This window comes from Canis lupus, chromosome 16 (genome assembly GCF_003254725.2).
Source record: "Canis lupus dingo isolate Sandy chromosome 16, ASM325472v2, whole genome shotgun sequence".
NCBI classification, from domain to species: Eukaryota; Metazoa; Chordata; class Mammalia; order Carnivora; family Canidae; genus Canis; species Canis lupus.
The window spans coordinates 25228961-25241802 of NC_064258.1; the positions used below are offsets into that span (position 1 = coordinate 25228961).

At 52.2% G+C, this 12842-nt stretch overlaps 1 protein-coding gene and 1 long non-coding RNA gene across 2 annotated transcripts in view; one reads left to right on the forward strand and one right to left on the reverse strand.

Moving 5' to 3' along the window:
• Positions 1-162: 162 nt before the first annotated feature.
• LOC112654904 (uncharacterized) lies at positions 163-8794 on the reverse strand. Its single transcript, XR_003133482.3, has 3 exons — positions 8529-8794; positions 1586-1732; positions 163-233 (listed from the first exon to the last, which is right to left on the reverse strand). It is a non-coding gene; the product is annotated as an uncharacterized LOC112654904 (long non-coding RNA).
• A 438-nt stretch (positions 8795-9232) lies between these two features.
• Positions 9233-12842, forward strand: part of SFRP1 (secreted frizzled related protein 1) — a 44223-nt gene continuing 40613 nt past the window's right edge. Inside the window, exon 1 of the mRNA XM_025439519.3 lies at positions 9233-10123. Coding sequence (XP_025295304.1) covers positions 9580-10123 — 544 coding nt within the window. The 5' untranslated portion in view covers positions 9233-9579. The remainder of the gene's footprint in view (positions 10124-12842) is intronic.

Here is a 12842-nt window from a genome sequence, read left to right on the forward strand (position 1 = left end):
TTCTGGAGGATGGGCAGAAGAATGCTTGGGGATGAAGCACGCTGTCCTGACCAACTGTGACATCTCCTCAGCCTGGGCTCTTCACCCTTCCCCTCTCCCCATCCTTCTGCTCTGCACAAACTCCTCCCTTGGTTGCTTTGATGTGGGTCTTTCTCTTTCCTACCTGTACACTTTTAGGGGTTTGGGAATACATCTTAGATGGCCTCTCTCATGTGACTCAGCTCGGGCAAAGGCTGTATCAGGAGAAAAGAGAGAATGGAATAAACTCCAATCAGAAATCTTGGCTAATTGCAAAGAGGAGATTTCCTTGGGGAGGGGATGGAAATAAAATAAAAATCTGGGAAAGTGGGTGAGTTAAAATGATGTAGGATGCAGAACATTTCATTCTCCAGAAAGAATAATTTATTCCCCTGTCAAGGCGTCAGTGATAATGGCAATAAAAGAAAATATAAGCAGTGGGATTATGTGGCAATTTAGGAAGGAGCCAGTTATATATTTATGGACCGAAATGGCTGGAAACCCTTCACACCCGAGGAGTTAATGTGCAACTTGGGAAGCGCTCCAAGGCTGAGTGGTTCTACTTGGGGAGTTGTTATTTATGGAGCTTTAAACCGTGTATTAAGTAATTTGGTGGTCTAGACTACAGTTAAAAATAAAGAACAAAAGAGTTGGATGGACAAATTATACTTTTCTGAGGGGTGGGGGCTATGGCTTTTTTGTAACACTCTAAGTGTTAGAGGGATTGATAACGGGTGATGTTTGCATAGTGACAGATATTAAATGTGATAGAGTGTGGAGCTGCTGGGAGATCACAGAAGCCTCCAGATACACAGCTGCTTCAATTACAGTGCGTGGGGAAGAAAGCAAGGTCTGTTCACTCCTGGCAGCTGCAGTCAGCTTCTGAGGGGCCAAGGGGCAGCACCTCTTTGCTGCCTGCCCTTGACTCTCTGATGCCCCTACAGCGTGGCTTCCTTAAAAAAGAAAGTTGCCTGTCCACCCTTTCTGCCGGAAAACTTGGTTTTATTATTAAAGGATTGTTTATATTTAGGGTGGCTGAGGAGCTTGTCTGTGACTTAGTCTCCTGTTCAGAAAAGTGGGTCCTTCCAGTAGGATGCTAAATCGAGGGGTATAGAGGAATGCAGTGCATGTGAGTGACAAATCTTGACACTTTAAACTAGAGTATTTTGCAGCTATTGAAATAAAAAAAATAGCAGGCACATGTTAGAGTTTCTGAGGCTGGTGCTTCTCAGTCTTAAATATGTATAAAATTCACCTAGGAGTCCTGCTAGAATATAAATTCTGATTGGACATGTCTGGGGCGGGGCCTGAAATTTCATATTTCTGACAAGTTCTCAGAAGATTTCGATGCTGCTGGTCTGGGGACCAAACTTTGGGTAGTAAAATCCTAGGTGACGTAAAAATTAGAACTTTAAGCTTTTGAATTTTCTGTCTGCTTGGAAAGTCCCTAGACTACAGATCTATGTCAGTGAGGTTTGTTGCTAGTGGTATGCAAGAGAAAACCCAATTAACTTTGGATTTCAAAACGAGAGAGAGAGAGAGAGAGAGAGAGAGAAAGAGTCCTTACCTAACAAGAATTCCAGGGTAGGCCATCAGTTCATTTCTTACAAACGAGGTTCTTTCCATCTTTCTGTTCCTCCACCCTCACTGTGGGCATTTATCCTCAGGTGGTCTCATGATTGCAAGATCACTGTTGTACCTCTTGGTGTCACATCTGAATTAAGCAGGAAAAAGAGGGAAAGGTCAAGGTGCATGCCTTCTAAGGTTGTCTGTTTTAGAATGCTTTCCAGAATGCCCCACTCCAACCTGCACTTCATTCTCAATGCTTAGAGCTGGGTTATAGGACCAATCTCATTTGGCATGGCCACTGTGTGCCTTCTATGTGGCAGGCACTGGGCCAATAAGTATTGGAGATAGGAGGACAAAAAAAGATATAGTTTCTGTCCTCAGAGAGCTTCTAGAGGAGCTCCAGATGTGTAAACAAGAAGAGTATTTAAGGAGAGGTGCTCAGAGAGCTGTGGTGCCCAGGAGCAGACACAGGACTGCCCTGGCCCCTTCTTGCTGGGATGCTCTGGAGAAGGGTCCACCAAGAGAAGGTGGAGAGCTGAGTATTGGACAGGGGCTGAGGGGACAGCCAGGCCTGCCAGGGCAGTATGAGTTTTAGGCACAGAGGAACGAGGCAGCGTGGTATCTCCTTGGAACTGCATATCTACTCACACCTCTGCTGGAATTGTCCCAGTACGGGGGTCCAGCTGATACACACTCGTAGGGCTGCACAGGTGATCTTCATGTGACCTACAATCCTATTGATGATGCCACACCAGGTTTTAAATATTTTAAATATCGCTCCTGGAATGATCACGGAACTCTGGAAATGTTCAGACTCTAGAGAGGACCATAGATAGACCTCTTATCTTTTGCACCCTGGATCAGCGCTTGTATAGTTCCCTCCTCCCGTTCTCTCATGGGTGTATAGTGAGCCCCCTCTCTTGGCATGGCTCACAGTCTTTTCTCCCCTGGAGCCTTTCTTTTGGGCATTGATATGATGGCAGACCAGCTGTATATGCTTTATGGGCAGTTGCCTGCACAGAGCACTGGGGTCCCCTCAGTAACCCCAGCCAGGCCAGGCCACCCGTCCTTGCAACCGGCGCCAACCCCCGACTTCTGGCACCTGTATGTACTCACTACTCCATCTTATTATTTTTCTGCCCTGGGATCCCATAGGAAAACACCTCATGCTCTTGTCCAGACCTATCTCTCCATCCTCTCCCTCTTTCAAAACCATCTTTTCCTTCTAGCTGGTCCCTTGGAAGTGTCTGATAAATGAATTCATGATAAGATGTTAAGGACAGCTGAAGGCTCTCCAGGTTTCTCTTCCCAGGGCTGAGCATTTAGCAAAGGCAGTTCAGCCTAGTGCAGCGTCAATGGGATTGAAATACAAAGATCCTGATCTGAGTCGGCCTTGCACAGAGTGGTGGCGGCTGGACTCGTGGTGAGGGGCCTACCACTCTGAGCCTCTGGGTCTTCTGTAAAGTGAGGATAATGAATTTCTCTGCCAGCTCTGAGGTGATAAGGCAGGAAGGGTGCACATGGGGAAGATACCAGGAAGACAGCTCACTGTACTGGGCCCACACCGTGCCTGAGCCAGCTGGGGGAAGGTGGGGTGCTGGGCACAGAAGGCAGCCCTCTCTGCTCCTTTGGAGGGCCCCACATGATCACTTTCCCAGACAGCCCCGGACACAGTTTGAATGCTCTCTGGAGGGGAGCAGGAGTGCGATGATGCACTCTCCCACTCCTCCTGTGGCACCTCATTTGTATCTGAGCTCTTCTTGAGAAAGGTGGTGGAGCTGTCTGGTGTTCTGCAATGAAGGGTTATGTAAATAAACACAGGGCTTCTTGGGGAATGTGTCCTGCTGCTGGGCCACTGCCCTCCCTGGGGTGATCCTGGCAGATTTACGGGGCCTGCCTTCAGGGAAGCATGTGCCACTTCGCTTCCCGGGGAGAGGTGAAGCGAAGGCCTTCCCTAAAGGCCTGTTTTTCCTACTCCGTGGTGTCCCAGTAAAGCCTTGAGCTCTGAAGCCAGGACCTGGCATCAGGTGTCACAGGGCTAGAGCCTCTACCAGCTTCTCTTGCCTCACCCCACACCCAGGTGTTGTCAGAGGCTTCTGGAAACCTGGCCTTCTGGATACCAGCACCTGTTTTTAAAGATTTATTTATTCACTCAAAGAACAAATAATCCAATCAAGAAATGGGCAGAAGACATGAACAGTTACTTCTTCAAAGGAGACATACAAATGGACAACAGACATGAAAAAATGCTCAACATCACTTGGTATCAGGGAAATACAAATCAAAACCACAATGAGATGCCACCTCACACCAGTGAGAATGGCTAAAATGAACAAGTCAGGAACAACAGATGTTGGCGGAGATGTGGAGGAAGGGGAACCGTCTTGCACTGTTGGTGGGAATGAAAGCTGGCGCAGCCACTCTGGAAAACAGTATGGAGGTTCCTCAAGAAGTTGAAAACAGAGCTGCCCTATGACCCAGCAATTATACTGCTGGGTATTTACCCCAAAGATACAAATGAGGTGAAATGATGGGACACCTGCACCCCAATGTCTATAGCAGCAGTGTCCACAATAGCCAAACTAAAGGAAGAACCCAGATGTCCTTCAACAGATGAATGGATAAAGAAGATGTGGTCTATATATACAATGGAATACTACTCAGCCATCAAAAAACCCAAAATCTTGCCCTTTGCAACAACATGGATGGAACTAGAAGATATTATGCTAAGTAAAATAAGTCAGTCAGAGAAAGACAATTATCATATGATCTCACTCATATATGGAATTTAAGACACAAAACAGGATCACAGGGGAAGAGAGGAAAAATAAAACAAGATGAAATCAGAGAGGGAGACAGACCATAAGAGACTCTTAATCATAGGAAACAACTGAGGGTTGCTGGAGGGGAGGGGGATGAGGAGATGGGGTAACTGGGTGATGCACATTAAGGAGGGCACATGATATAATGAGCACTGGGTGTTATATAAGATGGATGAGTCACTGACTCTACCTCTGAAACCAACAATATATTGTATGTTAAATAATTGGATTTAATAAAATTTTTAAAAATACAGATTAATTTATTTATTTGAGAGAGAGAGAAAGAAAGAGAGAAATCATGCAGAAGCAACGGGAGAGGCAGAGGGAGAGGATCTCAAGCAGTCTCCCCGATGAGCACAGAGCCTGATGTGGGGCTCGATCTAACCACCCTGAGATCATGACCTGAGCCAAAACCAAGAGTCAGACACCTAATGGACTGAGCCACCCTGGTGCCCCACCAGCCCCTGTTTTTAGCAAGATTGCATTAGTATTCACAGTAGTGTCCAAGCAGGATTTACAGGAAATTCTGCTCGCTTACTGGAGCTGGCCGCTATGTTCACCACCCACATCCTACCCAGCCTCTAGAGCAGCCTACTGTGTGTGCCCTGGGGAGAGAGAGTGGAGTCTGCCTATAGTGGCATCTGTGCACCAACCAGGTCCCTCTGGACTTGGATGAGACGAAAGCCAATACAAAAGCCCCAGGCCCTCTTTCCAATCCTTGTGTAAGGTGCTTAGGATCATTTCCCTTAGAATTCAGATCTAGGAAAGATTTTTCTCTCCTGCAGACAAAGAGAGCTATGTGAGTTGTTCACGCTTACTTTTTACCTTGGTTCTTAGGAAACCCAGTGCATAATCGCCGCTCAGGTGTAATGCCTCTCTCAGCCTGGCTACTTCACTTTCTGCCTCCCTCCACTACATATCAACACTCTTTGTGTGTTGGAGGGCCTTACAGAGCACTGGCTGGCTGCCTGGACAGTGAGAGATGCTGAGGACGCCCATGTGAGACAACATGTGACAAGATCCTGGCCTTCCATGGGCTCACAGTCACACAGTCTGTAGATACCCCAAAACGGTTTTAAAACGTCCACGCGAGTGCTGTAATGAAGTGTTCTGAGCAAGGGGAGGAGAGAGTGGTTAATCCAATGCCAGGTAGAGAAGGGAGATGACGGACCGAGCGGAGTCAGGCAAGGCAGCTGGAAGGATGGGTGGTAGGCTTGCCAGATTAAACACAGGACATGGAGTTCAGTTTAAACTTCACATAAACAGGAATAATTGATCTTATGTGTATGTCCCATCCAATGTTTGGGGCATACTTATACTAAAAATATTAAAAAGCAAGTACCATAGTTTACTTTTTGCAGTAGCAGGACAGGCATCAATAGTTCGTTTTCCAGATGAGAACTCTAGGACCAGAGGGAGAAAGTGCAAGGCACCCAACCTGTGAGTAGCAGAAGTAAAGCACTACTCACTATTTCCTGAGTCTGGGCCAGAATGCTTTTCTCTGCATTGCACCAGACCCGCCACCACCCAGCCACAAGTGGGACACCCTCTTGCTACTGCATGGCTCCTGGTTGATGCAGAAGATGCTGGGTGCATCTCTGGAGTGTCAGAAAAAAATCACTGATGATATGATAATAGGACAGAATATGAGGAAGAGGCTGAAAAGCTCTACCCCCATCCCACCCCAGCCTTTTTCTAGGAACAGGCCAGAAGGAGCTAGCTTTGTGTGTGGGAAGAGGCCACAAGGTAGGCACCTGGCAGGCCCCTCCGTGGCCCTGCTTGGCCCCAACATTCAGCTTTGGGCAATGGGAAGAGGAAGAATGCCTCCTTAGCTGGTGTTATGAAGCAACAGGGAATGCACTTCCAATTTTCATGTATGGGCATCTGGCAGTGGGGGAAAATCAGAACTCTTTTGAAATGGAAAACTCAAGTTTAGAGTTGTATTTTCCCCCTGCTCATTCAAACCGTCCAAGAAGGAGAGACGTGCCTCCTGGCTCACAACTCTCATACTATAGAACCCTGGTTTCTGGGAGCTCTGTTACGTCAATTGCATGTTTAAAGAAACTTTGTCCTAGAACGTTCTCCTCTATATACATGCATTCTTGCCATTAGGGAAAGGGAGACTTGACTTCGAAGCACAAAGTTTTGATAATATGAAAAAGGGCAAAAAACACCCCAACAAAAACCCCTGGAGGCTCCTCTAAAATGCAGTCTTCAGGCTGGTCTGCCTGGTGCTGTTATACAGTATGTGCACTGATTAGCAGGAGGCAGTCATTGTCCAGAATCTCAGGTGTGGGCTCAAGTCTATCAGTGGTACTTGGACCGAGTCAGTCCTTCTTTCCAACTGGGCCTTTAGGAGGAGCCAGGACTATACTGGGTTTAGGATTCTGGGTTCTTAGTTATACCACACTCCCTGTCTGTCCTCCAGACAATTGTGTCCCTAGTGGGGCTCAAGAGGCCCCTCTCAGGACACCTGGGTGGCTCAGTGCTTGAGCATCCCAGGATGGAGTTCCACATCGGGCTTCCTGCAGAGAGCCTGCTTCCCCCTCTGCCTGTGTCTCTGCCTCTCTCTGTGTGTCTCTTGTGAATAAATAAATACAATCTTAAAAAAGAAAAATGAAAGTCTCTCTCTCACTCTCTCTCTCTGTTTCTCTCTCTCTCACAGTAAGATAGGGTGGGTAACTGGGAGGTGAGGTTGATCAAAGACCACAAGGAACAACCAGGTGTGCGCTAGGTCCTCTCGTGAGTGGGACTGTGCAATTTCCTCCTGGCTTGAGACCTCCGAGACCGGGGGAGGTGCAGTTCACCTGAGCTACTTTCCAGAATGTTAATGGCGGACAGACCCAAGTCTCCCCACCATCTGGGGAGACTGCAAACGTGAGTGAGAGGTCAGCTAGGCCTGGATTTCAGAGGTGAGAGGATGTTATCTACAAACACAACTCTTTCCAGTGAGTGAGTAAACAGATATATTTGGCTTGGGACTGAGGGCCTGGCTAGAGGAAAGAAAAAGACCCCCTACCAACAGCATTTTTCTCTAAATGCCCCTTGAATAGAGACACAGTTGCCTGGTCTCCTGCAGTCTATTCTCTGTGAGGAATGTCTTCCCCAGAGAAGCCAGGCTGAACATTACCAATTGTTTAGGGATTAACCCTTGGCCATCCAAAGCCTTGCTCTATCTGTCTCATCTCCTTCCCTACATTCTGCCCCTCTTGCTTTGGTGCACCTTTCATTAGCCAAGAAGCAACATTGGGGCTGGCCAATCGCAGACGCTTCCAGGGTGGAGAGTGGAATCCCAATTGCTGTACAGGCATGAGTGCTCTAAGAAAGGAGCCTCACATCTTTGCAAACTCTAGTAGTTTTACTTGGAATCTGTCCATTGAGAAATTAGGTCTGCAGAGTCCAAAGCAAGCTTCTCTAGAGCTTTCCAAACAAGCTGGCCCAGGGAGGCAGCACCTCCTACAGTGCCTGCCTTGAGCTCTGAGCTCTGTGGCCCATTTGCCACGTGGGGTGGTTGGTATCACACTGCTCAGATGCTGGTTTTCAACATCCTTGGCCTCCCTCCACCCACAGTTCAAGACACAAGTGGTGTGGAGACCTAGTGAACTTCATGAGCTGCTCGCTGTTGCCACCTGTCCCTGGGGTCAGTCATGCTCATAGTCTCAGCTCTCTGGAGCTTGACCCTTCCTTTTAGGGCAATTCAATGTTTGAATATACAAAAAAATTTCCAGGAACAATGAGGATGGGGAGACTTCTGTTTCTTTGGAGGAGGGCATTGCCTACATGAGAAGGCCTGGCTGTATTTCTGCTAATACATTCTATTGGCCTTCTGCCTTAAGGGGGACCCTTGGTTTTGACTTGAGGTTCCTGGACCAGCTCTGAATGTAGCATGTGTGCCTGAGTGATGGGCTTGGTATTTACACAAGCCACACTGATAAGTGCACATGTGTTTTTAATGTTCGGGCTTTCTACACTACAAACATGTCAATGTGTATATGTGTGCACACGCGGGCGAGCTGTCAGGCTGGGACTTGAGTAGGTCTTTTCTTTTCCTGTCCTCCCAAAGCTAACAGGCTTGTGAGTAATATTTCCTCCCACGCCGAGTCGCGTTGCAATAATTACCAAGTGCCTCGGGTGTCCGGCTGTCCCCACCTGGGAAGGTGCGGCCTTTTAAACCAGCGAGCAGCCCCCACTGCAGCTTCCCCTGCGTGAGCGGGAGGGACCGGCGGGGGCTTCGCAAGCCGACCTCGGTGGGTTCCGCCTCGCTGGGCCCGGGTCCGGGTTTGTCCGATCCCGTCTGCCTTTGTACTGCGGCCCCGGAGGACAGCAGCGAGAGGTGGGCCGCTTGTCTGGTGGGCTGCTGCTTGGAATTAGGAAAAAGCGTCAAAAAAAAAAAAAAAAAAAAAAAAAAAAGGAAAGCGTTCACTATCGCGCGGATTTGGGAGTCCGGTGAAGGGTTCCTGCTTTCTGCCAGCCGCTCCAGCGGGCCAGCGCCAACTCTCCACCCGCCCCACACTCGGGTCGGCCCCCTCCTCCTCCTCCCGTCCGTTTCGTCTTCTTTTCCTCTCGGTCCTCTCTCCTCCCTCCCCCCCCCGCACCCCCGCTCTTCTCCCGTTATTTATTTATTTATTTTTGGTTTTGTTTTTTAAGGGGTGTTGACCTGGGTTTACTTCTAGCAAACCGAACCCTCTTGCGAGGGAAGCGATTGGCTAATTGCGCGGGTGACTGACGTGCTCCGAGTGCGGCTCGCGGCGGCCGCGAGCTGATTGGTTGCGCGGGGAGGCTCCGAGGGCTCTGCAGCGGGAGCGCCGGGCACTCGAGTCGCGCGGCCTCGGGGGTCGGTGCCGCCCGCGCGCCCTGCAGCCGCCTCGCCCGCCCTGCCGCCCGCTGGCCGCCCTGCCGCGCGGAGCCGGGGCTGCACTCGGGCCGCCGCGCGCCCCCCTCCCCGCGCCCCTCCTCGCCGCGCGCCCTCCCCGCGCCAGCTCCCGCCGCAGGCCGAGGGCCGCCACCCGCCGAGCACCGGGCAGGAGCGCGCGGCCGCCGAGCACCGGGCGGCGCCGGGGACGCCGCCTTTTGTCCCCGGAGGTCCCTCCCTGCAAGTTTGCGGCGGGACGCGCGCGGGGAGGCGGCCGCTGCAGCCCCGACGTCGCGGGAGCGGGTGCGCCGAGCCGGCATGGGCAGCGGGCGCGGCGCGGGGGGCCGGCGCTGGGCCGCCCGGGGCGTGCTGCTGGCGCTGGCCGCCGGGCTCCTGGCCGCCAGCTCGGCCAGCGAGTACGACTACGTGAGCTTCCAGTCGGACATCGGCTCCTACCAGAGCGGGCGCTTCTACACCAAGCCGCCGCAGTGCGTGGACATCCCGGCCGACCTCCGGCTGTGCCACAACGTGGGCTACAAGAAGATGGTGCTGCCCAACCTGCTGGAGCACGAGACCATGGCCGAGGTGAAGCAGCAGGCCAGCAGCTGGGTGCCCCTGCTCAACAAGAACTGCCACATCGGCACCCAGGTCTTCCTCTGCTCGCTCTTCGCGCCCGTGTGCCTCGACCGGCCCATCTACCCGTGCCGCTGGCTCTGCGAGGCCGTGCGCGACTCTTGCGAGCCCGTCATGCAGTTCTTCGGCTTCTACTGGCCCGAGATGCTCAAGTGTGACAAGTTCCCCGAGGGGGATGTCTGCATCGCCATGACCCCGCCCAATGCCACCGAGGCCTCCAAGCCCCAAGGTCAGGCCGCCCCCCCCACGCGCGCGAGCCCCCCAGCCGGGGCGGGCGGGGGTCCGGGGGCCACCGCGCACCCCCGCCCGGCCCGCCGCTCCTCCCGGGCGTCGGGACGTGCTCCCTGCGGGCTGCTCCCGAGCCGTGCGGAGCGAGTTTTTAAAAAGCCTCGGGTCGGTCCGAGGTGTCGCTCAGCACCGCTCCCCACCCAGGTGCGCCGCGGGCTTCCCGGCGGCGGCGGCGGCGCGGAGGCCCCCAGCGAGCTCCACGCGGTGCCCCGAGCGGCTCCTCCTGGGACCTCGGCTCGCTCTTTCCATACCTGAGACAAAGCCTCATTCTCCCTGTGAAGGGACAGCCCTTCTCCCTCTGGGAGGGAACGGGTCCCCGTGGACGTTTTTAACACCCGAGACAAGATGCCCCAGAGGAAAACACCCAAATCCAAAGCGTAGAAAGCCCAGAAACGCCGAGAAAAAGCTAAGGCGCAGCTTTGTTCATTTTCATAGGTTCGATGAGGATTAACCCGCACTCCCCCCCCTCCACGCCCCGACTTTCCTAGCTAGTCATTCAGCCAAGGAGCTCCGGCAGGGCTACCGAACTGGCTGAGAAAAAAGTTTAGAAACAGGATTTCTGTTTCTCCACCTTCTCAGGCCACAGCTCGGGGAGGGCTGGGGGCTAGAAAGTGCGTTCCCTCCTTCCTGCATACCCCCTGCTTCTCCCATTCACACAAATCCTCAGGTAATTAGAAAGATAAAAATGTAATTAGCTCATTGTTCCTCTCTCCTTGGGGAGTGGGGCTCGGAAAATCGCACTTTCCCAACTGCCCCGCCGCCGGGCCTGTGCTTCCTCTCCGAACCCCTCCCACTTAAAGGGTAGCTCTTGAGTGGGAGGGGAAAAAATCTGGGAGACTCTAAGACACAAATCAAAACAAACAGGCAAAAAACCCAGCTGGCCTGACTCTTACGGGAGCGAATTCTTCAGAAGTAGTAGGGTCGAGGCTGAAAGATGTACGTTTAGTCCGGGGATGGCGAGCAGTTCCAAGGTGCGCTTAGCGCAGGGCACGTGTCCCCGGGGGTGTGAGGAGGGTGTTTGGGGTGGGGGACTTAGCTCGCCTTGAAATGATGCCTAAAAGAGAAATGTCCTCCGAAGGGTCTAGTCTTCCAGCGTGAGGGTGGTGCTAGGATGGGGAAAAGGAGTCCTGGACTCTCCATGCTCCTGCTTATTCTAGGGGGTGAAGACACTGGTCAGCTGTGACCGAGGTTGGGTGGCCTGGGCCCCTGCCAGGTGGGAGAGGCAGCAGCCTGGCTGAAGTGGCCAGGGCACCTCTGTTGGCCACTTCCTGGGTGTCTGCACAAGGTTAACCTTTGGGGGAAGTGCGGCCCTTTGGGAGCTGGAGCTTAGCAATTACCTAGAGCAAACAAAGCACTTTGTGGTCTGCGTTGTGGGGTGATCCCCTGCAGCCCACAGATTTCCCTTCTCCCCTTCCTCCTGGCCTGGCAGGGGGAGGTTAGTCCGGCTCTGCCCCAGAGGCCTCTGCTGCACTCCCAGTCGTCTCTTTGGGGGACAGCCTGTGCACATGAAGTGAAGACCTTTGGGCAAATCCCTTTTGAGGGGACAATGGGGGACTGACCGAGATGCCTACCTATAAAGAGGGGAGAATTGTCCCAACGGCTGGCACGGAGTGGGGGAGGAGTGGGGGAATAAGAGATCGTTGCTTTCTCATCTTTGACTCCTTGGCCGCCCTTTCACCTGACTGCCACCTCCTGAGTCTGGGCCTTGTTACCGCTGTCCCCTCTCCTCCCCTCTAGCCCAGGAGTGCCTAGGCAGGCATCCTCCCAAGGCCGGCTGCCCAAAAGAGACAAGCCCGGAGGGGACCAGTCAGGTGTGGGGCTTGCGAACTGGTTCTCTCATTGTTTTTGGTGAGAGGTTCTGCCCGGAGAGAGCACCAACTCCTCCCCAGCACTGCCGCTCTGGTGGGAGGGAGCCCCACATGAGGTCCTCTGAGGCTGCATGGCCATTGTCAGCTGAGCGTAGGGGTCAGAAGGGCTGTGTGTGCACGCGTGTGCGTGTGTGCGTGTGTGTGTGTGTGTGTGTGTGTGTGTAGGAGCAGGGTGAGACAGACCACACTGCCAGTCCTCATACCCTTCTGGCTAGTAGCTCCAGAATGGGGACTGGTGCTTTTGGGCAAATACATACACGTGTACTACTGTTAGCCTCCTCTCTCTTTATTCTTTGAAATTAAAACCAAATTTTCAAAGCAACACATATCTCTGCATGCTGTTCATGTAATTGGGCATGTTTTGGGGGGTATTGGGCAGCCTTAGGGGCCACGTGTTAGTAAAGATCAACTTGATAATGAGAGATCAGTCCAAAGCTACTTTTCCCTCCAAAAGGCTGACGCCCTGGCTCTGTCAGCATCTGTTACGGGAGAGGCATAACTTTATGAACTTCCAGGACAGTTATTTCTAAATCTTGCACTTACAGGAGACCTATCCATTCCCAGGCCGATAAATTGTTGCTTCCCCTTCCAGCCAGGTTTCACTGAGTGAAATTGTATGAATCGGCACATATTTGGGGTTTTATTTTTTTGTTGTCCAGATGTGTTGTGTGTTAGATCAGCGTGGCCATTCTGGTGGCAGATTGCAGAGGCCATGGTGCCCTTAGGTCTCCTGAGAGCCTCTCGAGGGTTTTGTCTCGGGGTATCAAGGCCCTGGCCAGGGAAGACCTGCTG